This window comes from Myxocyprinus asiaticus, chromosome 6, assembly GCF_019703515.2.
Source record: "Myxocyprinus asiaticus isolate MX2 ecotype Aquarium Trade chromosome 6, UBuf_Myxa_2, whole genome shotgun sequence".
Taxonomy (NCBI): domain Eukaryota; kingdom Metazoa; phylum Chordata; class Actinopteri; order Cypriniformes; family Catostomidae; genus Myxocyprinus; species Myxocyprinus asiaticus.
Genome location: NC_059349.1, coordinates 42,689,152 through 42,716,529, shown reverse-complemented (window position 1 = coordinate 42,716,529; position 27,378 = coordinate 42,689,152). Strand labels below are relative to the sequence as shown.

At 39.1% G+C, this 27,378-nt stretch overlaps 1 protein-coding gene across 2 annotated transcripts in view; it reads left to right on the top strand.

Annotated features, from left to right (window-relative positions):
* Positions 1–27,378, top strand: part of LOC127441923 (single-stranded DNA-binding protein 3-like) — a 140,992-nt gene that overhangs the window by 34,431 nt on the left and 79,183 nt on the right. For both annotated transcript variants that reach the window (XM_051699497.1, XM_051699496.1), the window contains exon 4: positions 10,443–10,527. In XM_051699497.1, coding sequence (XP_051555457.1) covers positions 10,443–10,527 — 85 coding nt within the window. The remainder of the gene's footprint in view (positions 1–10,442; positions 10,528–27,378) is intronic.

The following is a 27,378-nucleotide window of genomic DNA, read 5'->3' as shown; positions in this document are numbered from 1 at the left end:
ATTTTAAACATCAAATGTGTTCTGATTGACTGTAATTGTGTGGTGTTGCGCAGCATTTTTGTTCTTAAGTGTGGACAGACAAATTACTTAGAAATTAGCAGTGTTGGGTAAGTTACTTAAATATAGTAATACACGTGACTCCAGTCAGGCTTCCTAAGCAACCAATTGGTTGCTATGGTGGGTAGAGTCACGTTGGGTTAAACGTGAATTGGGAGACGAAATTCACTGAGATGGTTACAAGAGTGGCAAATGTCGAGAAATGGATCGATTATCTGGAGTCATCGGAGAGGGAATTAGCTGCGAATCCGCTAGCGACCAAGGCGGATTTGGAGCGCGTCTGGGAAAAGTTGGAGGATATGGAAAATCATAACCGGCGGAATAATGTCTTAATTGTTGGAATTCCTGAAAGAGCAGAGCGTCAGAATATGGTGGAATTCCTGTATGGGCTCTTTCCAAATCTGCTTGACATAACAGGCCATTAGTTGGAGATCGAGTGAGCTCACAGGGTCCCGGCTCGGCGATCCGCTGAATCAGTCCGCCCCGATCAATTTTGGCCAAATTTCTGAGATCATCCGATAAAGATCTTGTGTTACACGAGGCGAGGAGTAAAGGAAGGCTTTCTTGGAAGAACCACAGCATTTTCTTGTTCCCAGACTTTGTGAATTCGACAAGAGAGAAACGTGATAGATTCAAGGAATGCAAGAAACTCTTACATCAACAGAAGGTCGCTTTTGCACTGATGTTCCCGGACAAATTGAGATTAGATGCTAAGGATGGCCATAAAGTATTTACATGTCCCCAGCAAGCAATGTCCTTCATAAAGTCAATGACTGAGTAAGTTATTTGTGGTTCTCATGTTGCAGCCAAGTGAGCCTGACTCACTGAACATCCACTTGATTGTCCGTGGAAGCTGAGCGCTGGTTCCGCCTAGCGGCTGGAGTTTGTTTTGTGTAGCAGCAATCCTTCAGGACAGTGTTATGGATGAATCTGCACGTTCTTTGTGCTTATGCCTCCTGTTGGTTGGAGTTTGTTTTGTAGAGTATTTCTTGCAGGACATTGGAGTGATTGGGTCATTTGTTGCACTCATGTAACAGTTGAATGGGCCGCCTCACTGAACATTCGTTTGATATATATATACATATATACATATACACACATGGTATTCAAACAGTACATGGACTATTTGAGTTTAGAGGGATGGACGGCGGTTGGCGCTGTCGTGTGCGGGGTTAATGCGCACATTTTTCTTTTTTCTGTTTGTTTGGTTCAGGGCGAGGTTCGCGGTTTGATTGTTGCATTAATATGGAATGTGGTCTTTATAATTTTATTTTTGAGACACAATCTATTTTTTCTAATATTTCAAAATGTCAAATGTTAGTATGAGTGGATTGTCTCTCTCTACGTGGAATGTGAATGGGTTAGGGCACCCCATAAAAAGAAGGAAAGTTATTTCTCTTCTTAAACGTAAGAAATACGATATAGTGTTTATTCAAGAAATGCATCTTTCCCTGCAGGAAGCTGAAACATTTGGGAAGATATGGGGTTGACATGTTTTCTTTAGTGCTGGTTCAAGTAAGAGCAGGGGGGTCATTACACAGATAAGTAAGCATCTACAGTTCAAATGTCTCAAACGGATTAAAGATAAATTAGGAAGAGTCATTATTGTTTTAGCAGAAATTCAGGGACAAAGTCTGATTTTGGCTAATATTTACGTACCTAACGCTGATGATCAGGGCTTTTTTATAGATCTTGAAGGGGTGTTGCAAGCCGCTGGCACCCCTCATGATATAGAATTGGGAGGAGATTTAATCTTTTGATGGACGCAGTCCTTGATCATAGTGAAGCAAAAGTGTGCAAGCCCCCTAGAGCAACATTGATGCTTCACAGGATGTGTACAAATCTTGGTCTTACAGCTATTTGGAGACTTTTGAACCCATCCGGTAGGGACTATAATTTTTTTTTAATCAGTCCATAAGATTTATTCTAAAATATATATATTTTTTTATATCTAAATCTAAATCTAAATCATTTCATCTGTTGTTGATTGCTCAATTGGAAACATCTTAGTCTCAGATCACGCCCTGGTGAGTTTAGAGTTGTTGACACATACGGAGAAAAATAAATCATATAGTTGCCGCTTTAATGTTTCCCTATTGCAAAATCCTGAAATCAAGGTTTATATGGAGACCAACTTGTCCTCAGTATCCTCTGTGGGCATGGCTTAGGAGGCACTCAAGGTGGTTGTTAGGGGTCGGATCATAAGTATGCCTCATTCATCAAAAAATCCAAAGCACGAGAACTCGTGGAGTTGGAAGGGAATATTAAAAGTGCCGAGGCAGAGCTGAAGCGCCGAATGTTGTCTGATGACCTCAGATAATTGACCCAATTGAAATACAGATATAACACTATTTTGTCACGGAAGGTGTTTTGGCTCATACTTTGAGTCGAGGGGTGGTTGAGTTGTGGTGCATAAGCTTTTGCTTTATGCAGATGATATTTTATTGTTCGTCTCCGACCCTTCTAGATCTATGCCTTGCCTCCACAGAATTGTTCATTCCTTTTTTAAGTTCACGGGATAGAGAGTTAATTGGTCTAAATCCGAAGCTTTGGCTCTGACAGTGTACTGCCTGATAACGGCTTTTCAGCCGGGCGCCTTTCAGTGGCCCAAACATGGCATTAAGTATTTGGGTATTTTATTCCCAGCAAATTTGTGAGATTTAGTTCATGTTATTTAAATTAATTTTATTCCAAAATTCACCTACCTGCTACAGTCTCTCCCTATAGATGTCCCCCTCTCTTATTTCAAGCAATTTGATAGCATAGCGAAGTCCTTCATTTGGAATGGTAAACGTCCCAAATTACATTTCAGTAAGCTGCATAGGCCGATTGACAAAGGTGGTCTAGGCCTACCCAAGATTTTGTTTTATTATTATGCGTTCAGTCTCAGACATTTGGCTTATTGGTTGCTTCCACCTGAGAGAGCCCCTCCTTGGTTTTGTATTGAATAGGAAGTTCTTGCCCCTATTTCGCCATTACAAAGCCTTTCTATCAAACTAACTTAAGTTTACACCCCGTTATCTCGCATTTGCACACGGTATGGACAAAAGTGTCCAGATTGTTGCCTCGAGCATATGGCTGAACCCAAAATTATGTATTAATAAGTCCCCTTTCTGCTGGCCAGAGTGGATTTTGAGGGGGGTTAATACACTCTATACTGTTACTGACCTATATGAGAGCTGTGTTGAGCGCCTTTTGAAAATTTGGTTCAACATTTTGGGATTCCCAGATCTCAGTTCTTTAGGTATTTACAGCTGCGCCACCTGCTCTGTACTATTTTTGGGAGTAGCATACACCCCCCTAAAGTGGCAGACACTCTGATGACTCTGATGAAAGGTAATGAGGCATCAGTGTATGACTCCCTGCTAATTCAGAATCTGGGAGACAGCGCTTTAACTTCTATCAAAAGACTATGGTAGAAAGATTTAAACTCTGTATTGGAGGAGGGAGAGTGGGCTAGGATTCTAAAAAACATCAAGTCTGCATCCAGAGATGCAAGGGTGTGCCTTATGCAATTCAAGATTTTACATCGATTCTATTGGACCCCCTCTAGATTGTATAGGCTTGGTCTTAAAGACACACCCACCTGCTGGCGATGCTAATCAGAGGATGGAGACATAACCCATGTCTTTTGGTGGTGTGTTAAGATCCTGGAGTTTTGGTTGAAGTTTCAGAGTTTTTTGTGTGACATATTGGGCACTCGTGTTTCATTTTGCCCCAGACTCTGTATTTTGGGCAATGGGGCAGTCATTGATGTAGAGAATAGACACATAAAGAGTTGGATCCTAACCAGTGTCATGATCGGCAGCCAGATAGTTTTAAGGGGATGGAGGTCGGCTGGAGCGCCCTCATTTCAGGAGTGGTGCTCAGAGATGGGGAGGGTGGCGGCCTTTGAAGAAGGGTCATTTTGAAGACTGGGGAAATTGGACTTGTTTGTGGGGAAATGGGGCAGATATCTGGCGCTTCTGGAGGGCTCTCTGGGAGGGGCAGTGGAGAGAGGTGTAGTTGTCAATATGTGTGTTTATTGTTAATATAAATATAATTTTTTTTGTCTATAATCATGTATGACCATATAGATGTTGTTGGGGGCCAGGGTGGGATTGGGAGGGGGAGGGGTAATAGTGGGGGTTAATTGTTGATTCTGTGTATAAATGTTTTGTTCTGTTTAATATGTGAATCAATAAAACATTGTTAATCAGAAATAAGCATATCCCTATGTACTTATAAGTAATTAAATTAAGTGAAAGTCAGTAACTGTAATCTGATTATAAGAATTTAAAATGCAATGCATTACACTACTTTTTTGACTAAAAATTAATTAGATTACAGTAACTAATTACGTTTATTAAACTCAACACTGGAAATTAGTTGCTGAAAACATGTTGCATTGTGCCTGGTTAAGATACTGCTTTATTATGAACAGTTAAACAAGAATATCCTCACTGTTTACTAAAAAGAGACCCCACCAGAAGAGGGAAAGTATAGCTTTTACAAGACAAACTCAGGCCTGTTTGTATTCACTTTCTCTGTATTGATTTATACTGATCTAGGCTTAAGGTTTACTGTGAATGCCTGCCGTCAGACTGTACGTTTAACTTGCTGTGGTTTGACCCGTGGCAGTGGGTGTATTATTGGGTCAGACGGCCTAAGCAAGGAGACGTCTGCCTGAGCCTGGCTCTTGCACTCCCCACTTCTCCAGACAAACGGCCCAGATGGTGGGGCAAAGACATGGCACACCCCTCTAAACCCCTTCCTTCAACCTTTGTCTCTTATTCTTTCCTTTGTTCCTGCTAAAGACCCCAAACACAGATTAACTCTTTGCAGACCGTTTTCTTTTGTGCTAAGTGTCCGAATCCCCCACTAGCACAGTCGGGTATATTCTCCTCTATCAGTTGCCTCCACTGGGGGCGGCCCAGGGATGAACTGATGGCCAGCAGGGGGCCAGAGAGTCAACAGCCCATTGGTTTGTAGTGGCCGTATAAGAATAAAGGGAGATGGGTATAGGTTTGAGGAAATAACTCAGTTTGTTAAACCTTGCCTCTTGTCTACAGTACAGTATAAGGATGAGTTACGATGGTCAACTTGATGTTTGACCTTCTGATTAGTTAAGTAGACTAGTGTATCAATATTTTTTCTTAAATGTTTAAAATTTTGATGTTTTTAGTGGTGGTGCTTTAATTAGGGCACTTTTTAAATGGCAGTTGTTTTGATTTTTTCAAATTCTGTTTTTTATTTTTTTCTAAATTCCAATATTTAATCTTTTAAGTTAAAATAGCATCATTTTTTATGCAGCATTTCAGATATGTCAAATTCCGTGACATTCTGCGTTTTATAGTTTTATTACCCCTTTCTGTGGTTCCATCCGCATTTTATGTATCATTGACATCATCGGACCCTTTTTAATTACCACACTGTTAGTGTGCTGTGCTTTATCTGTTTGACATTTTACATGGTAGAACTACACAACCGTTGCATTTTGTAAATTTGACCCCTTTGAGGCACTGCCGCTACAGCCGTACATATTTATACGGATGTCTTTGGCCAATGGGTTGTGTCTTGCGTTTCTTTTTTTGAGCCGTCCACCATGAGTGTTGGCATATCAAGTTAAAAATAGTCCAACTTTTAAAAATGACTCTCAAGACCATTGCATTCTGTTCTAGTCTGTTGGTTTTAGCCTAGCAGCCATAAAAACGTGTCTAATGTAAACACCCTCTAAGAAATGCTTCTGATGTCAAGTGAACCCAAAACCAGCCTAATTGCAAGTGGTTCAAGCAGCAGTTTGAAGTGGTAGTCAGTTTTGAAAATGTTGTTTTTCAAATTCAAATACAGTGTGGAACTTTGTGAATGTGTTCATTGTTCATGTTTGTTGGTGAGGGGTTCCCATTTGTCATGATTCTTTTATTAGCCGTAAGCCAGATTGATGTTCCTGTACATGAGGTCATTTGCTGCCCGAGGGTCAGGATTACCTACTTTCTCAAATGCAAATGAGAAAGAAAAAAAATACTGAACTCCTAGTCATACACATGCAAAAGACCTCCTCACTGTAAATTCCATATATGTATGGATGTGGCCGTGTTAGGACTGCTTTGTCTTTATTGTCTTCACCATTAGGATTTGCTTAATTGCCCCCAGAGAAGAGCTTGGTGATTAAGCGAAACTATTAACATGAGAATGTAGTTGCCGCCAATTAGCATCAGGGCCACGTGTAAAGCCTGACTCATTGTAATTGCATTGTTTAGCCCACAAGGAAACGCTGTGACGTCATTCAGGCAAATCTGCAGGTGGTGTTTTGAAGCTAAACCCTGTGTACTACAGTTAATTCAACCTCCACAAATCTTAACTACACAGTTCGTTTGGGTTTAGAAGACCTGGGTCTTCCCCTCTTACAAAAATTGTAACCATAGTTCCTGTTAAAATACTGCAAAAATATTTTATATATGTCAAAAATATGTTTTTTAAATGTTTATTTAAACGTGACATTAGGTGACATGCGCAAACAATTAACACTATATTGTTTACAGCATTTATTCATCTTTGTTAATGTTAGTTAATAAAAATACAATTGTTCGTAGTTTATTTTAGTTCATGATGTTAATAAATGCAAATTTTGACTTTAAAAATATATTAGGATATGTTGAAATTAACTAAGATGAATAAATGCTGTAAAAGTGTTGTTCGTTTTTAATTCATGTTAACTTATATAAAAAATGGTGCAAGAAGCCTTTAAAGTAATTTTTCATGAAATACAATCAAAATGATTTGCTGTGTAAAGCTAAAATTTGCTATATTATGGTAATTGTGTGTAAAGGCTATGTTATTTTCTGTTTATAGTTTAGCATTAAGTGTTTATGGGTTATGCATTAATTATGTTTGTCATTTTGTGTAGGGAATTTGGAATTAATTATTTATACAAAAACAAGCAGCTATCTGTTTTGGTGTCATTTATATGTTATCCAGCCAGATATCTATAGTTTAAGATGTTTCTCCATCTCAATCCTTTCCTCTTTTTCTCTCCCTCAATGTCTTTTCTTCACTACTTCTCTCTCTTTCCATGTCTGTTTCTAGTTTCCTCTTCCCATTAATGTTCCCCACCCCCATTCACAAAGGGTCTCTCTCTCTCTTTCTCTCTCTCCTCTCTTGCTCCTTCATTTGCTCTGCAAGTGTTCAGGAATGTTCTTTATCCTGGTAAATATTTGCAGGAAAAAAAAATCACTATTGCACAAACCGGATAGTTTCCCAGATTAACACAACAGCAATCATATGAACAGGTTTCCCAATGCTGTCCTGACATATCACAAAACCATTTTATCTTATATATATATATATATATAAGATAAAATGGTTTTGTGATATGTTTGTGTGTATATATATATATATATATATATATATATATATATATATATATATATATATACACACAAACATATCACAAAACCATTTTATCTTATATATATATATATATATATATATATATATATATATATATATATATATATATATATATATATATATATATATATATTTACAGTAGTGTCCAAAAGTCTGAGACCACATTGAAAATCTTTTTTTTTTTTTTTTCTCTCTCTCTCTCTCTCTCTCTCTCTCTCTCTCTCTCTCTCTGTTAAAACCTGGAAATGATACATTTTTTGGATTTGGAAAAATGTCAAAGAACAGTTATGATGTGAAATCAAGAATACAGTTGTGCTCAAAAGTTTGCATACCCTGGCAGAAATTGTGAAATTTTGGCATTGATTTTGAAAATATGACTGAACATGTCTTTTATTTAAGGATAGTGATCATATGAAGCCATTTATTATCACATAGTTGTTTGGCTCCTTTTTAAGTCATAATGATAACAGAAATCACCCAAATGGCCCTGATCAAAAGTTTACATACCTTTGAATGTTTGGCCTTGTTACAGACACACAATGTGACACACACATGTGGTTTAAATGGCAATTTCGCTTTGGATAAAAGCGTGCCAAATGCATAAATGTAAATGTAGTGTCTGTGTATAAATAGTCAATGAGTTTGTTAGCTCTCACGTGGATGCACTGAGCAGGCTAGATACTGAGCCATGGGGAGCAGAAAAGAACTGTCAAAAGACCTGCGTAACAAGGTAATGGAACTTTATAAAGATGGAAAAGGATATAAAGAGATACCAAGGGTTTGATCTCTTGATACCAAGCCAAGGTCAGGTAGACCAAGAAAGATTTCAGCTACAACCGCCAGAAAAATTGTTCAGGATACAAAGAAAAACCCACAGGTAACCTCAGGAGAAATACAGGCTGCTCTGGAAAAATACGGTGTGGTTGTTTCAAGGCGCACAATACGACGATACTTGAACAAAAATTAGCTGCATGGTCGAGTTGCCAGAAAGAAGCCTTCACTGCGCCAATGCCACAGAAAAGCCCGGTTACAATATGCCCGACAACACCTTGACATGCCTTTATATTGACGAGACCAAAATAGAGCTTTATGGTCACAACATTAAGCGCTATGTTTGGAGAGGGGTCAACAAGGCCTATAGTGAATAGAATACCATCCCCACTGTGAAGCATGGTGGTGGCTCACTGATATTTTGGGGGTGTGTGAGCTCTAAAGTCACGGGGGAATCTTGTGAAAATTGATGGCAAGATGAATGCAGCATGTTATCAGAAAATACTGGCAGACAATTTGCATTCTTCTGCACGAAAGCTGCGCATGGGACGCTCTTGGACTTTCCAGCACGACAATGACCCTAAGCACAAGGCCAAGTTGACCCTCCAGTGGTTACAGCAGAAAAAGGTGAAGGTTCTGGAGTGGCATCACAGTCTTCTGACCTTAATATCATCGAGCCACTCTGGGGAGATCTCAAACGTGCGATTCATGCAAGACGACCAAAGACTTTGCATGACCTGGAGACATTTTGCCAAGATGAATGGGCAGCTATACCACCTGCAAGAATTTGGGGCCTCATAGACAACTATTACAAAAGACTGCACGCTGTCATTGATGCTAAAGGGAGCAATACACAGTATTAAGAACTAAGGGTATGCAGACTATTGAACAGGGGTCATTTCATTTTTTTCTTTTTGTCATGTTTTGTTTTATTATTGTGCCATTCTGTTATAACCTACAGTTGAATATGAATCCCATAAGAAATGTGTTTTGCCTGCTCATTCATGTTTTCTTTAAAAATGGTACATATATTACCAGTTCTCCAAGGGTTTGCAAACTTTTGAGAACAACTGTAAATTAGATTTAGAAATTAAGATTCTGCACTATTGCTAGGTCACTAATCAAATAACTACATTTGTGACATTGACCCTGCTATGCCTTTATACAAAACGCCAGATTTCCTTGCTTCCATTAAAGAACATAAGATGGTCTTTGTAACATTCTCAAATCATTTTAGAATAAAATGGATCATCAGGTTTTGCACAAACTTGAGGACTTCATGCTAGCTTGATTGCATGTTGTCGTTAAAGCAAGGGGGACATACCAGCTACTAAGAAATGCTAAAATTCATATTCAATTTTAAACTTCAAATTGTTAACGCTCATAATATATGTTTTATTAAAAATGTATTAAATTAGAAAACATGCTTGTGTTGTTTTAAGCAGATTTTTGCTGCTATTTGTGTTGTCTTGGTAGTGTAATAGTCAGGCTTTTGTCGCATGGCAGTGGTTAGTCTTTAGCCTTACCGCTGGCTGGCATTCTTTCAGGAGATTTTATAGGTTATCCATTAAATCGATATCTAAAGACCAGGAGCGATCTATTTTGGGCCAGTTAAACAGGTACTTAGTTTCAGTGCAGTAATTAAAATGCCATTTGGAAGCAAACCTTGTCCCCCTTCCAAACAGCCCTGTAGGACCTGAAGGCTCTTAATTGAGAAAATCCCTGGCTTAATTGATCTGTTACCTTCTGCTTGTGCCAAGCGGGTCGGAGCATTTAAAAGTGTGTGAGTGGATCTATCTCACGGACACAACTCAACTTTGTTTGGACTTTTTATTTTAACCAAGGTGGCACTGTAGTAACGTAACTTTCCTAAAGATTAATCAAGCTTTACTTCAAGATGATGTGTGTAATTTTTTTTCTGTTAAAATCCCAGCTGAATGTGCAGAGACAACAAAAAGTAGGCCATTTGTGGGTTAATTTTAAAACTGTGAAATCTGTGGTGCTATCAAAACATCGCTCTGTTGATTTGAGAATCCCAACCAGTTTTGTGAGTTTAGGGCAGGACTATTTGTTTGGGTTACCAATTTCAGACAGGAGGGTTTTCTGGAAACCACTTTGAAAACATTCAAAAACAAGAACATTACTCTTGCAATTATGTTTGGTGTTTGTATTCATTTGTACCTGTATGATTGCATTTAACTTTCCCATTCTTTTTGCTATTTCAGTGTATTCTGGGATTTGTACTGTGCCGCTCCAGACCGCCGTGAGACCTGCGAGCACTCCAGTGAGGCCAAGGCCTTTCATGACTATGTGAGTGACAGGCAAACCTGCCAATCTTTTACTTTAAGGTGGTCTGGGTGGGCGGGGATGAGCCTCAAGCTCTTATTCAATCGGATTGTGCTCTGGACAAAATGTTGAGGTTAAGCCCTCCCACCCAAATGGGATGTGCTCTGGGTGGGCGGGGCTGATCCTCAACCTCCCGTCAAATGGGATTGCGAATGAGTTTGTGATGTTATGTTTTCCGGTGTGATCGGAAGACTGAATGACAGACGTCAAATTTGCTTACCAAAGCACCATAGGATGCACCGTCCACTATTTTGAAGATGCTCCATTAGCACATAGTGAAAGGCTAACTTGAGCTGAATAGTGAATTTTCACATGAATTAGTGTGTGTTAGATGCGTTGTGTGTTTACATGTGTGAGTTTGCGCTGTTGTTTACGCCGTTGTTTTCAACAGGGAGTTTCACAGAGCAGCCGTACGGTGTCTCGACAAACACCGATTTGCACGGCTTCTTTAATTTGCGTTGACAGACATGTAATATGATTAACATACTGAATGCTTTGCATTCACAGATGTAATATTTCAGTAACAGTGAAAGACATAATTAAATGTCTGTTGTTGTTGTTGTTGCAGTGCCAGAATGCCTGCGGGTGAGAATCTGAGTGGGAATCAGAGATGGACAGCTTAGAACAGTTTGACTGAAAATGTCTTGTAGGTTACACAGATGCCAACACAGATGTTAAAATGAGAGTCTATAGGGGTTGTTAACTCTGTATAGTGCATATTAGGGCTGGGCAATATGACGATGTAATCGTATATAGACAATGTCTTACAAAGATCCCGATGCCGACTGCGAATAGATGATGATCGACAATATCGGGAAATGGCAAAACCATGGATCTGGGAAGTCGCCAAATATATTAAACCGTGGCCAGGGTGTGAAACTAGTGCCCTCCACCTGCCAAATGTGTCGAGGCTGAAACCAGTTCGCAAGCTCCTCATCCAAATGTATTTCATGCATGGGTAATTTTGCTCATCTACCCGCAACAGGCGGGCGACCTGTCTCGGAGTGGAACATGACAAGAAATGTTGTTAGTCACAAAGACATGCGCTTGAAGATACACACTTTTATAATATTTTTAAAAACAGACAAAAGAAAAGCCGTCAATGCTTGTGTCTGATTCGCTGTTTGTTCAGAGGCGTACAGCATGAGCCTGTCTCGTGGAACACATGCATGTCTGCGTGCAGCACAAGCCTGTCTTGTGGAACAACGCATGTAAAGAGTTTTCACTCTTTCATCTGAAAACTGTTTGCAAGAATAATGTCATCTATGAGAATGAGTTCACTTTATTTCCTCGCGGTTGGCATGCATTGCAGATTCTGTGATGCAAATGGAGCCATTGGAGATGGTAAATGTTTGGATTTGGCAATTTTTTGATCACGTTTAGTTTAAAGTGCAATTTGAATTTGGAAATGTCTTCTGTTTATGTTTTTTGTGTTTCAATAAATGAATTAAATATTTAAAGCAAAATAAAGCAAAAAAATTCACCGACCTTCGGCAGGGGGGTTGAAGATGCAATTGGATATTGCAATATTTTTTAAGCCAGTTATCACAAAAATATTTTTTACATATTGCCCAGCCCTAGTGCATATTTATTTTTTTATCCTAATGGCAACTCAGTCCAGAGGAGTCGGAAGCTAATCAAATTAAAGCTGAAATATGTAACTTTTTCTGTGTTAAAATACTTTCTTCTATCCCAGCTTAATATGCAGAGACAACTATAAGTAAGCCATTCATAGGTTAATTTTCTCGAAAACTGTAAGCACTGTTTCTGTGGTGCTATGGCAATTGCTCGGTTTGTTTTGAGCGACCTGCTTAGACCCGCCCCAACAATGTTACTCAACCAATGGCGTAAATTGGGGGCGAGACTATCTCTTTGTTTGACCAACGGCAGACGGGGCATATTCAGAAAGCTGTTCTGAAAAAAACATTTATTTTTGCAATTCCGTTTGGTGGCGCTAGTGCACAGAAATTACATACTTCAATTTAAGCATTTGTGGTGCGCTTTCTATTACCACAGACAATAAATCTCTCAGCTTGTAAAAACAAACCGAAAACTTTATACATTTACTATACGAATAAACATTTACAATAAACAACTATCACTCTGTCTGAAAGTATAAACATAACAGAATGGTGATGATAGGATTGAATTGTGTATCATATCAGACAGTACGTTTACATGCACAGTTATAATCGAGATCCAGCAGGTTTTTTTGTAGTCCAAGTAAACATAACACAATGCATAATCAAATATTTAAAGGAAGAACATTAGCTGAAGACGTGTACATGTATACAGGTCATCCCTGTCTTTTGGAGCACACTCACAATACGAAAGCCAATTGTGGTTCGATTACTGTGTATAGGCTATATGCTGGATAAAGCCAAGCTACAGTTGTGTTATTTAGGTCTGTTAGTCCAGCTTCGCCAATTGTTTTATTTATTTATTTATTTATTTTTTTACAATTTTAGTCTGTTAAAGTGTTTGCATGACATTTTAAAAATAATTATTGAGTTAGTCTCACTGAAATCTGACTCTTAAAGTGCACGTAAACATACAGAGTATATTTTGTGTCGTTTGTCTTGCTGTGCTGACTGAGGCCAGTTCTATTGGCTAAATTACAATCAGATGACTTTTGGTAAACCCATGTGTAGCAAAGATGGACAGACAGAGATAAAGAGAGAATGTGATTTGGTAATTAACAGTATCAGGGTTAGTTCAGAGGCCCTGACCTGTTGTCTATCTGTAGTTGAACTTGACTGGTGTCGTTTAAAGAGAAGACAGCGGAGAGCGCGTCATACACAAACTCAGAGATCTGCTTAGTGTAAGGAGTTAAGTCAACATCTGCAAGGAAAAAGAGCCCATTTTATTCTTCCAATCAATATCACACTTGTAAAACCCTAAACAAATATTTGACTAAAATGTTTCCAGAGGAAATGTATTCCCCTCTAGGATGTGATTTACAGTTTTACTAATAGCTAATCACAAACACCTCATGCATGCTGACGCTCATTGATCTTAAATGTATTACTTGTTTAAATGACTTGGTTAAACATGATTAAATATGAGCAGCCTTTTCATTCGAAGTGCAAATATTAAATATTTTCCAAACCAACAGATAATTTTCAGATCAGAATGGGGGAAAATACCCTTTTTTTCAATCTGCATTTGTGAAGATTTCCTTTATCTGCTGAAAGGGATTGTTCACCCAAAAATAATTCTGTCATCATCTACTCGCTCTCATGTCATTTCAAACCCGTTTGACACAAAAGGAGATGTTAGGAAAAATGTTAGCCTTAAGCTGGGCGTACACAGAGTCCTTACACTCGGGAGGTCGTGAGCCCCTGCACACGTTAAGAGTCAGTTTAACTGAAAATCGAACAGGTGCAATCATACACGACACGACTTTAGGACCTGGTGAATTCTGGAGCAATCGCACTAATTTTTGTGCTATTTATCATTATAAGACATAAAGCCAGAGGAGGACATTGCTTTCATTCCTTGTAACTTGCAATTAGAAATAAAAAAGAAGACTGGCATGGCCAGGGGCTGCATTAGCTGAAAACTCATCTGCAGATAAAAAGAAATAATAAATATATATATATATATGTATACACTACCGGTCAAAAATTTTGAAACACTTATTCTTCATTATAATTTTTTTTCTTCACATTTTAGAATAATAGTAAAGTCATTGAAACTATGGAATAACATAAATGGAACTATGGGAATTATGTTGTGACTAAACAAAATCCCAAATAAAACTGTGTTATATTTTAGCATCTTCACAGTAGTCACCCTTTGCCTAGAATTTGCAGAAATGTACTCTTGCCATTTTCTCAACCAACTTCTTGAGGTATCACCCTGGGATGCTTTTTAAACAGTATTGAAGGAGTTCCCATCCATGTTGGGCACTTATTGGCTACTTTTCTTTATTATTTGGTCCAAGTCATCAATTTCAAAAACTTATTTTTTTTAATTAAATTGTAGTTTTATAATGAAATAAATTAATATAGTGGCACAATTATATTTTTGTCTACAAAACTAATTTCAGATATTTAAGCATACAGATCAAAAGATTTTTAAGATCATGAGAAACATTTCAGTCAAATGTTTCAAAACTTTTGACCGGTAGAGTGTGTGTGTGTGTGTGTGTATATATATGTATATATATGTATATATGTGTGTGTATATATATGTATATATATGTATATATGTGTGTGTTATATATATATATATATATATATATATATATATATATATATTAGTATCTCACAGAAGTGAGTACACCCCTCACATTTTAGTAAATATTTTATTATATCTTTTCATGTGACAACACTGAAGAAATGACACTTTGCTACAATGTAAAGTAGTGAGTGTACAGCTTGTATAACAGTGTAAATTTGCTGTCCCCTCAAAATAACTCAACACACAGCCATTAATGTCTAAACCGCTGGCAACAAAAGTGAGTACACCCCTAAGTGAAAATGTCCAAATTGGGCCCAGAGTGTCAATATTTTGTGTGGCCACCATTATTTTCCAGCACTGCCTTAACCCTCTTGGGCATGGAGTTCACCAGAGCTTCACAGGTTGCCACTGGAGTCCTCTTCCACTCCTCCATGACGACATCACGGAACTGATGGATGTTAGAGACCTTGCGCTCCTCCACCTTCCGTTTGAGGATGCCCCACAGATGCTCAATAGGGTTTAGGTCTGGAGACATGCTTGGCCAGTCCATCACCTTTACCCTCCGCTTCTTTAGCAAGGCAGTTGTCGTCTTGGAGGTGTGTTTGGGGTCGTTATCATGTTGGAATACTGCTCTGCGGCCCAGTCTCCGAAGGGAGGGGATCATGCTCTGCTTCAGTATGTCACAGTACATGTTGGCATTCATGGTTCCCTTAATGAACTGTAGCTCCACAGTGCCGGCAGCACTCATGCAGCCCCAGACCATGTCACTCCCACCACCATGCTTGACTGTAGGCAAGACACACTTGTCTTTGTGCTCCTCACCCGGTTGCCGCCACACACGCTTGACACCATCTGAACCAAATAAGTTTATCTTGGTCTCATCAGACCATAGGACATGGTTCCAGTAATCCATGTCCTTAGTCTGCTTGTCTTCAGCAAACTGTTTGCGGGCTTTCTTGTGCATCATCTTTAGAAGAGGCTTCCTTCTGGGACGACAGCCATGCAGACCAATTTGATGCAGTGTGCGGTGTATGGTCTGAGCACTGACAGGCTGACCCCCCACCCCTTCAACCTCTGCAGCAATGCTGGCAGCACTTATACGTCTATTTCCCAAAGACAACCTCTGGATATGACGCTGAGCACGTGCACTCAACTTCTTTGGTCGACCATGGCGAGGCCTGTTCTGAGTGGAACCTGTCCTGTTAAACCGCTGTATGGTCTTGGCCACCGTGCTGCAGCTCGGTTTCAGGGTCTTGGCAATCTTCTTATAGCCTAGGCCATCTTTATGTAGAGCAACAATTCTTTTTTTCAGATCCTCAGAGAGTTCTTTGCCATGAGTTGCCATGTTGAACTTCCAGTGACCAGTATGAGAGAGTGAGAGCGATAACACCAAATTTAACACACCTGCTCCCCATTCACACCTGAGACCTTGTAACACTAACGAATCACATGACACCGGGGAGGGAAAATGGCTAATTGTGCCCAATTTGGACATTTTCACTTAGGGGTGTACTCACTTTTGTTGCCAGCGGTTTAGACATTAATGGCTGTGTGTTGAGTTATTTTGAGGGGACAGCAAATTTACACTGTTATACAAGCTGTACACTCACTACTTTACATTGTAGCAAAGTGTCATTTCTTCAGTGTTGTCACATGAAAAGATATAATAAAATATTTACTAAAATGTGAGGGGTGTACTCACTTCTGTGAGATACTGTGTGTATATATATATATATAAAGTGCACAAAATGTACAAGATTAAAAAGAAAGAGCACGCACCATTTCTGACGGTTATACTTGGATTTAATCTAAGCACAAACATTATGTTTAGAGCAGAATTCAGAGTTATTTTAGTGGAGTATAGGCTACCTGTATTATTCAGCTTTAGATGTAGGCTACATCCTTCTCATCTGTGTCACTGCTTGCATGTTGATAGCAGACAATCTGAAGAAGATACGTGAGGTCTTGTCCATGTGTATGCACTTTAAAACTGCACACAGCTAAGTTAAAAATATTTTTTTAGCACAGTGGTTGATTTAACAAGTAGAACTTTCAGCCTAGAAGTCCTTGGTTTCACCTTACATGCGCTTGGGGAGTTAAACAAATCTATCACATATCCACTATCTTGTATATACAATTTTAACAGATGCTATATCCCCCTAAATGAAGCCCTAGTACATAAATTAATGCAAGTCCATCAGAGTGATAAAGGTTGTTTTCTAGTGCAACCTGTATGGCAAATGATTTGTTTGAAGAGCAGAGAACAGCATGACATTTCTGTACAATCCTTTTCAGTGATGTGGTCGTGAATAATATGGGAAAACACAGTTTTAACACGACCATTTTCTCCAAATGTGTAAAAGCTTCATGAACACTCAGTTTACATTGATCATGTCATTGATTTCTTGATTGGTCAACTTCAGGTAGATTGCCAAATAAAAAACTATCGGGAGGTCGTTAGCTGCTCGTAAGCCGCTTGGCTCCGCTCGTAACTCCACACGAGCACCGGCGATTTCCACGCGATCTCTCCCGACTGGAATAAAAATGGCCGGGAGCTTGCACGACAGCCGAAAATCGAACCGTGTACTCCCACCTTTAGTCACCATTCACTTTCGCTGCATATTTTTTTCCGTACAATGAAAGAGAGTGGTCATTCTGCCAAACATTTGATTAGATTTGATTAGACTGTGTACTGCAGCATGAGTCATAAAAGTTTTGGTAAATTTTCCCAGAAAGAAAGATGAAATTTTAGATTCTAAGTTTTTTTGTGAACTGATGGCTTCAGTACTGATAGACATAGACTAAAACTCCACAAAACTATTTTTTTAATATAATGGGGTCTTTAAAGCTGTTGTTTTCCTCTGTCTTCCTGTGTGTGTGTGTGTGTGTGTGTGTCAGAGAGCTGCAGTATCATGTGTGCCAGGTCTTTGCGGCTACTAGGGTGTCCTTGAGTTCAGTGATTTATCATGTTCTTATTTTGATCCCTTTGCTCCCTTGTTGGGTCACAGATCTGTAGAGGCATGTACTGTGTGTGAAGGGGTTTGTCTTTAGTCTGTAGGCCTGCATTTCCCACACCTTCTGCTCTGAACCAAGACAGTGAGGAATCCTCCTATAGTGTAGGGGTAGATAATGGAATATAACAGTCTAATCCTCTAATCCCGGGAATGGTTGAGGGCTAATCCAGGGATTTTGTGGGATTGGTGTCTTGGCAATGGGGATGGAATTTTAGGATGCAACACCTCTAAATGCCAGAGTCTGGTTGTGCTTCAATTTCTGCTGGGCTTGAGTCGTAAAGCTCCATAATAAGCGTTGATTAACGCCACTGCAGACATCTCACAACACATTTAACACACCTCAGATCTGGCAGATGGACAGAAGACACTTAATGATGGTCTTTCTGTGTGGTTTATTCTTTTTTTTTTTTTTTTTTTTACATTTATATTTAGTCATTTAGCAGACACTTTTATCCAAAGCGACTTACAAATGAGGAACATAGCAAGCAACATAGCAAGCAGTTTTTATCAGGATCCACATGTTTATACATTTTAAAGATGAACCAAGTAATTTTGTTCCACTTTTGCACCTAAAGAAATGAATAATGGTTGTGACAAATGTTCTAAATTGGGATGCACCGATACCGATACTGGTATCGGAATCGGGTCTGATGTACCTGTACTCGTACTCGTAAAAACCGATACCATCTGACGTACAAATGTCATTACGTAAACATTCAGTGATGCTCTATTATGCAGCACTTTATTTGACAAAAATAACTCCAATATTGTATTTAGGATTGTGCTGTGTGGTTCTGTTTAAAATCACTAAATTTGATAAAAATAAAACAATTTCATGTTGAAAATTTGTTTACTTTCATTTGATTAAAGTTTTAATTCATTTATTTATTTAAACACAATTTTAATGAAAAAAAAAACAGGTATTGGACTCGTTATCGGCGAGTACTGAAAAAAAGTATTGGTATTTGTACTCATTCTCAAAAAAATGGTATCGGGACATCCCTAGTTCTAAATGATGTACACTATTATGCGATGCATACTCCATTCATATCAGTGGTCTTAGAAAGAGCTTTTTTTTCTACATAAGGTGAGTCGCCCCTTCATGGTAGCTGCCATGTTCAAATCACATTTTAGAAGAACTTACCCCAAACTTTAACACTCCAACATTTGTGCATGTTTAAATCATTCTTATTTTTGTGTGTGTCTTATATTAGGCTTGTACTGTGGTATACTGTATGTACGGTAGTGCTTGTTTTACAGGGATATCCCGGAGGAACTTTACTAGAACTTCAGACCTTGGTGATCTCCCATCTGTGTGGGAGTGTTTGGCTAGTGTTTTGTCTGGCCGAGTGGACAGACTTTGCACTTATTGGTTTTCGGCTGGCAGGGTCACTTTCTCCCCAGTGCTTTTGGTTTTATGTGTTTGTGTTTTCATTCATGTCAGCAAAAACTGTTGGCTAATACTACAATGTTAACACAGTCTGCTTTTTAACCTGCTGCTCAGCCAATTTGAAACATTATAGGGGATGTTCACACTGAACGCGTCCTGAGCTAAAAAAAAAAAAGGTAGTCTTAGCACAACAAATAAAACAGAACTCAGGTGACTCAAGATGGATTTTTAAAAGTTGACGTTCTTTTTTTTTAACCTGACATGGTGTCTAAAAAATGTTGCACTCTTGCGCAAGACACTGAAAAATCAGCGAAAAGCGGTCCAACAGTCAAAGTCATCCATTTTGCACATATTAAGTAGGGATGTATCACTGTGGTCGACTAATGGACTAGTCGTCCAACAACAGACTAGTCGATTAGTGGGGTCGAATACTAACATTAATATTTTTAGTGGTGGTGGTTTTAATGGGAGATGGGTCGGACGGGGACTAAAAAGTGGCCCTGGACTTTCTGGCCCAGAGCAACCCACTAAACCTGGCCCGCAACACACCACATCATAACACGTAGCTCATTGATTTCATTTTCCGGCTCTGTTTCAAATTTTTGTGTTTGAAAAAAAACCAAATAATAATTCTATTGACTGCTAGTCATGACAACGGGCCCCACTGTGCAAAAATTGTCATAACTTTAAAACATATAAAACCACTGTAAATGTGATGAGTGGATTTTTTTTAGAGAAAGCACTAAAAATAAGCACTTTATAACTCCAACAAATAACACGTCTGAAAACTTTTCTCCCAGTGTACAGATGTTAGGTTAAAATGTACATGAAACTACAAGGGAAAGTGTGTATTTTAGGTGCTGTGACAAGTCAGCATTTCTTCAAAGTTTGTAAAGATCTTAATCACCTTTCAACTTTTTGAATGAATAAAGAGTCATTATTGTTTTAGCTGAAATTCAGTGACAAAGTCTTATTTTGGTGAATATTTATGCACCTAACGTTGATTTATCAGGGGTTTTTTATAGATCTTGAAGGGATGTTGCAAGCCGCTGGCACCCCTCATGATATAATATTGGGAGGAGATTTTAATCTTTTGATGGACTCAGTCCTTGATCATAGTGAAGCAAAAGTGTGCAAGACACCTAGAGCAACAGTGACACTTCAAAGGATGTGTAAAAATTTGGTCTTACAGATATTTGGAGACTTTTGAACCCATCTGGTAGGGATTATACATTTTCAGTCCATAAGATTTACTCTAGAAGAGATTTTTTTTTTTTTTTTTTTTTTTTTATATCTAAGTCCATCATTTCATCTGTTGTTGATTGCTCAATTGGAAACATTTTAGTCTCAGATCACGCCCTGGTGTGTTTAAAGGTACGGAGAAAAAGAAATCATATAGTTGCCGCTTTAATGTATCCCTTTTGCAAAATCCTGAATTTCAACAAATGCTAAAGGCTGAAATCAATGTCTATATGGAGACCAAATGGTCCTCGGTATCCTCTGTCGACGTGGCTTGAGAGGCACTTAAGGCGGTTCATAGGGGCCGGATCATACAGTATGCCTCATTCACCAAAAAAATCCAAAGCACAAGGACTCGTGGAATTGGAAGGGAATATTAAAAGTGCCGAGGCGGAGCTGAAGTGCCGAATGTCGTCTAATGGCCTCATTGACCCGACTGAAATAAACAGGTATAATACTATATTGTCGCGGAAGGTGAAGTTTTGGCTATTCAGGGCAAGACAGTCATACTTTGAGTCGGGGGACAAAGCAGGGAAGCTTCTGACTAGATATATAAAACAGAGAGAGTCTTTTTCTACCATTCCCTCAGTGAAATCTGCTGGTGGTGAAATATTTACCTCGGCCACTGATATTAATAATGTTTTTAAAGAATTCTATCTTGATCTCTATAGTTCCATGTCTTCGTCTACTGATGAGGATATTATAAACTTTGTGGAACCAATAGAACTTCCTAAACTGATGACTGAGCAAAACAATTCTCTTGATTCTGGGATAACTTTGGAGGAGCTTGGCGAGGTAATTAAGGCCTTACCTACAGACAAGTCTCCTGGGCCAGATGGCTTTGCCACTGAATTCTTTAGATCTTATGCTACAGAACTGGCTCCACTTTTGCTAGAAGTTTATACGGAATCATTAAAGAATGGAAAGCTTCCGCCAACCATGACACAAGCCTGGATCAGTCTGATTCTTAAAAAGGACAAAGATCCAAGCAAGTGTAAGAGTTACCGTCCAATTTCCCTGATCCAGCTAGGCGTTAAAATATTGTCAATAAATTTCGGCTAACCGATTAAGTAAAGTTATGATCGGGTAGGGTTTATTCGGGCCGTAGCTCTTCTGATAACATTAAGCGTTTCATCAATACCATGTGGTCAGTGGCGAATGATCAGACTCCGGTCGCTGCCATCTCAGTTGATGCCGAAAAGGCGTTTGATGTGGACGAATGGGATTATCTTTTTAAGATTTTGGAAATATACGGGTTCGGGAATGCTTTTATTGGATGGATTAAGTTACTTTATAGACATCCGGTAGCGGCGGTATAAACAAATGGATTCATTTCATATTATTTTACTCTGTATAGGGGCACCCGGCAGGGAAGGTTAATGTTATTTAAATGAATTGTATTCCAGAATTCAACTACCTGCAACAATCTCTCCTTGTAGATGTCCCCCTCTCTTATTTCAAGCAATTTGATAGCATAGCGAAGTTCATCATTTGGAATGGTAAACGTCCCAGATTACATTTCAGTAAGTTGCATAGGCCGACTGACAAATGTGGTCTAGGCCTACCCAAGATTTTTTTTTATTATTATGCATTTGGTCTCAGACATTTGGCTCAATGGTCACTTCCACCTGAGAGAGCCACTCCCTGGTTTTGTACTGAACAGGAAGTTCTTGCCCCTATTTTATCATTGCAAAGCCTTTCTATCAAACTAACCAGAGAAGTTAAGTTTACACCCCGTTATCTCGCATTTGCACACGGTATGGACAAAAGTGTCCAGAGTGTTTAATTCAGACACTTATTTAAATGTTGCTTTGAGCATATGGCTGAACCCAAAATTATGTATTAATAAGTACCCTTTCTCCCAGACAGAGTGGATTGTGAGGGAGGTTAATACGCTCGTGACTTATATGAGAGTGGAGTGTTGAGATCCTGTGAAAATGTGGTTCAACATTTTTGGATCCCCAGGTCTCAATTCTTTAGGTATTTACATCTGCGCCACCTGCTTTGTACTATTTTTGGGAGTAGCATACACCCCCCTAAAGCGGCAGATACTCTGGAAGTGGTGATTACTGCTTTTGGAAAAGGTCATGAGGTATCAGTGTATTACTCCCTGCTAATTCAGTCTGGGGGACGGAGCTTCAACTTCTCTCAAGAGATTATGGGAGAAAGATTTAAACTTGGTATTGGAGGAGGGAGTGTAGGCTAGGATTCTAAAAAACATCAAGTCTAAATCTAGAGATACAAGGGTGCGCCTTATGCAATTTAAGATTTTACATCGATTCTATTGGACCCCCTCTAGATTGTATAGGCTTGGTCTTAAAGAGACACCCACCTGCTGGTAATGCCAATCAGAAGATGGGGACACAACCCATGTTTTTTGCTGGTGTGTTAAGATCCAAGATTTTTGGTTGAGGGTTCAGAGATTTGTGTGTGATGTAGTGGACACTAAAATTTTATTTTAGACTCTGTATTTTAGGCAATGGGGCGATCATTAATATAGGGGATAAATACATAAAAAAAATTGGGTCCTAGCCAGTGTTATGATCGGCAGGCAAGTCATCCTTAGGGAATGGAAGTCAGCTGGAGCGCCCTCATTTCAGGAGTGGTGCATAGAGATGGGCAGGGCGGCAGCATTTGAAGAAATGTCATATAGAAGGCAGGGAAACTTGGAGTTATTTAATAAAAAATGGGGCAGCTATCTGGCATTTTTGGAAGGCTCTCGGGGAGGGGAAGTGGAGAGAGATTTAAAATGTGGTTTTAAATGTGTGTTTTTTTTTATTTTATTTTTTCTATTTTTTTTATTATTATTTTATATATGTGTGTGTGTGTGTGTGTGTGTGTGTGTATTTTCAAGTTGGACCACAGGGATATTTGTTGAGGGTCAGGGTGGGGTTGGGGATTGGGAGGGCGAAAGGGAATAATGGGGGTTAAAAGCTGATTCGGTGTATATATGTTTGCTTTTCTGTTTCATGTGTCTGAGTCAGTAAAAATTGTTAATCAGAAAAAAATAGCCACAAAGTAATATTTTTCAAGACTTAATTTCTGCATTTTTTTCAGGTGTGAGCATTATTCAGCAAGCTGAACTTCAGCTCCCAGTAATGTTTTGCGGTATGAATAAATTATGCAAATGACATTGTACTGCTCATAGCTGTACTGTTTGCAGATTTTATATATACCGTTGTTATTTTGCTGTAACTTGCAATTATTTGTCATTTTGCGATTATTCAGATCTCATCTGATACTTAATATGTAGTCTTTGGTTGTCACCATTATTGTGATTTGTATGTCAAATAACGAGGTCCACGCGAGGTACGGAGTTAATGCACACACACGGTAATTTCAATATAAAAGTCCTTTCAGTTTTTCAAAATAAGTGCTATTGTATTGGCTTAACCTTACAGATCTTTTGATATTCGCTCTGTAATGGGGTCTGCGCAGGCCCAGGCCGGCTGCCTATATCGCCTGTAGGATGGGCCGGTACTTGCGCAGCAACGGGCCGGACGAATATACCCAGTGGCCCACTGGGAAAATGCCCAGTGCTCCCGATGTCAGTCCGCCCTGATGGGAGATGCAATTTTTTTAATTAACTGAGATACGCAACTTCTTGGAGAGTGTTTTTGCATGATGATAGCTTGTGGTGCTTAAAAGTGAATAATAGTCAGCACAGTAAAACCCTCTGCAAGACGTTTTGTCTCTTTAATGCTTTAAGTTTAGTCCATTTGTGCACTGCTGCTGTTACAACAGTCAAAGTGCCGCATCAACAATACATTCCAAGGCAATCACTGTCAGACGTTAAATCCTCTGCTGTGAGTAATGTTCCCATATTTGTGAGGTGCTTTGGAGAGATTAAAGTTGTTGGCTGATTCTGTCTTGACACTGCTTAAATAAATAGTTGCATTATAAAGGTTTAAACTGTTTGATGTCATGAACTAGACGTGTACCTGCAATATTATCTTCCAGTTCTGCACTTTTGACTGCGCAGCGAAGATCGTCTTGAGACTCCCAAGCTCTCGGTTTACATTAAAGCGCATCATTTTGCATTCAGGTTGCGCATAGGCGGTTTTGTGCTGCTCTGTATTGGAGCCTTTCTTAATTCTTAATTGTCTTACTTTGATAGTTTTGTGAAGTAATATGTTATAGTTATTGAGCCTATATTTTTGTTCAGTATCCGTTAGTTGCCATGTTAAAGCGCTCAGTGCTGCACTTAGGGTGCTTTCACACTTGATTCGATTGCTTGGACCGAACCGGAGTTCATTTCCTCCCCCTCCCACTGCTCTCGCTGGTCTCTGTTCACATCATTTTATTTGGGTCCGAACCGTGGTCCGATTACATCAACAACGAGAGTACCATTTACCACTGTAACTAGGTAAAAACGCAAGAAGACGTCACTGTGTTAAGTGAAGTATTAAAATTTGTCTTTTTGGATTTACCATGAAAATTTGCCATGCACAGAAAACACTTGTGTTCATCTCCCGCGGATGCATTGAATGTGCAATGATGTGATGAATATTAGCGTCTGCCTGCCGCGAGCCCGCAGATGCGTTGCAAAAGAGATGTGAAGAATGTGAGCTGCTCTCCGAAGGGGATTTATTTAGACACAAGCAGGTATGAGAAACGGATTATACCGCAATAATTGCGATCGCGAGCCTGCAAAGACGTGAATTATACGCCATCACAAGCTATTCACTTCCACAATTTGGTATGATTGCGTTCATATCACCAGCAAACTAAAGCAGAGTTTACATGAACCGTACCCCAGACCACCTTTCCAAGCGGACCTGGGTGCGGTTTGCGGTTGCGTGCCAGAGTTCGGAAAACAACGTTCACGTTATCCAAACTAAACAAACTTTGACATCATTTGACCCAGGGTGCACACCAAAGTGATGGTGTGAAAGCACCATTTGTGTCCGTATTTCCCTCTGAAATGCATCTGATCGGGGTCACGTGATCATAAAGGAGCCATTATACATTTTTATCTTTAACACCGACTAGTTGACTAGTCATTCAAACAACCGACTGACTAGTCAATTTTGAAATTTGATAGTTTTGCACATCCCTAATATTTAGAATATTTCAACATTTGGAAAAACAGCGCGAATGCATGCCAAATAGCATTTAATGTGAACACCCCCCTTAGTCCCTTCTAATGAATAGAAGCAACCTGAAATATTTGTTCCTCAGTATAATGCTTGAAGTTATCAAAGCTGATAGAAGAACTTATGAGGTCAGAGTCATGGCACAGCGGTTAGCACACATGCTCTAGACACATTTGAAATGTGGTGCTCATGTGGGCAATACAGGTTTGAGTCCAGCCTGCAACGTCCAGCAATGCAAATATTTCTTTGTAAAAGAGTAAATATTGTCTTTGTCTGATGATCACTGGTGTCCACTGAACCATATGGTGTCATTTGAAATATAACTATAGAAACTATATGGAAATTGTGTAGGCTAGATATTGAGTATACCGCATTCTACCGTTAACGTTGTGTGTGTCTGGCTCTCTCCCTCCCCTCCCCCTCACTTCCTCTCTCTCTCAAGAGAAGATTGATTGGGTAATCTTGCAGTTTTCCCCATGATGCTGTTCGCTGGCTGGATTGGGGGAAGGAGAGGCAGTGCGGGCAGAATGACGACACACCAGAATAATAAAAATTAAAGAGCACACATACATACACGTAAGTGCAGCAGAAGAGAGGGAAAGAAAAACAGATGTTTAAGAATCCCTAGTTAAAGAACATACATTGAGAAGAACACGTATAGTACAGTACGCACATCCTCTGAATTAATGTCTCTCATGCACAAAAAAACACTTACCATCTCTCACCTCTCTTGTATCATATTGATAATACATTCAAAAATAGAGAAGAGCTTTTAACCATTTCTTTTTAAGAATTTGACAGTAAAGGTGAAAAAGTTTCTAAGCAATACAGGCAGGCAGGAAGGCAGGCTTTTGTTTGTTTGCTCAAACATGTTGGCGCCCTGCTCAGCGTAAAGAGTTTAAGGTTCATGAAACACTAAAACATGTTTTTCTAAATGTTAACAGATTTGTATGTGTTACTCATTTAAGGCAATGATAGTAGGCATTAATTTTAATTCCATGGGGAATGTGGTTAATTTAGGGATTTCTTTGGCCAATTTATACTTCCTGGTTTGAAATCGATGTTGAAAAAAATGTCACGTGGATGTGACATGTATATTTGAGATTTAAACAAATACTTAGAAATACATTGATTTCTCTCTGTAGCCTATTATTCATGAGATGGTAATTTCTCAGCCAGTCAGTAGCTTTGGTCGCGAATATGCAAGTGCCTGATCCAAAAGCATAAATTTACCTGTGTGTATTTGTGGATTGTATTGTGAGCTTACAAAATGGTTTATAATATACAGTGTATTTGTGCATGTTGTTGTGTGTAGTTGTGGAGTACAGTGTGCATTTGTGGAAAACTTTGATAGTTAACTCAAAGCAAAGCAAAAAAAAAAAATGACTGGATGAGAAAGGACAGTTGGTGTGACCTCTCTCCCCTGCCCCTCACTTCTCTGCTCACCATGCCTACTTTATTCCGCATTTTTCAAAACTGTGGTGAGAGCTGAGCTGTGCTGAAACGGGGTTTCATGACCCTCTAAAGCCACTGGCTGTTTATGATTTGTATCCAGTGAGGCGCTCAGGGCAGCACTGAGCATGCCCAGTTAATATTTGATTCCAGACTTGAACTGAAAGATGTGTGTTTTATCAAGAGTGTAACACAGTGAGCAGGGCTGCGAGGGTAGGGGTATGTATCAGGATCAGAGATTAAGGGGGTTTCTGGGCAAAAATGCCACTAAAAGTGACAAAAATGTCCCAGAAATTCAAAGTGTAGGGGCAAAAAATACCCTGCAATTATTTTTTATTTATTTATTTGTATTATCTGATGTAGTCCTTAATATTCTATTAAAGTTGATATTGATTTAAATGTAAGGGTAAGAGGTAAATGATTCTCAATCTTGTATTTG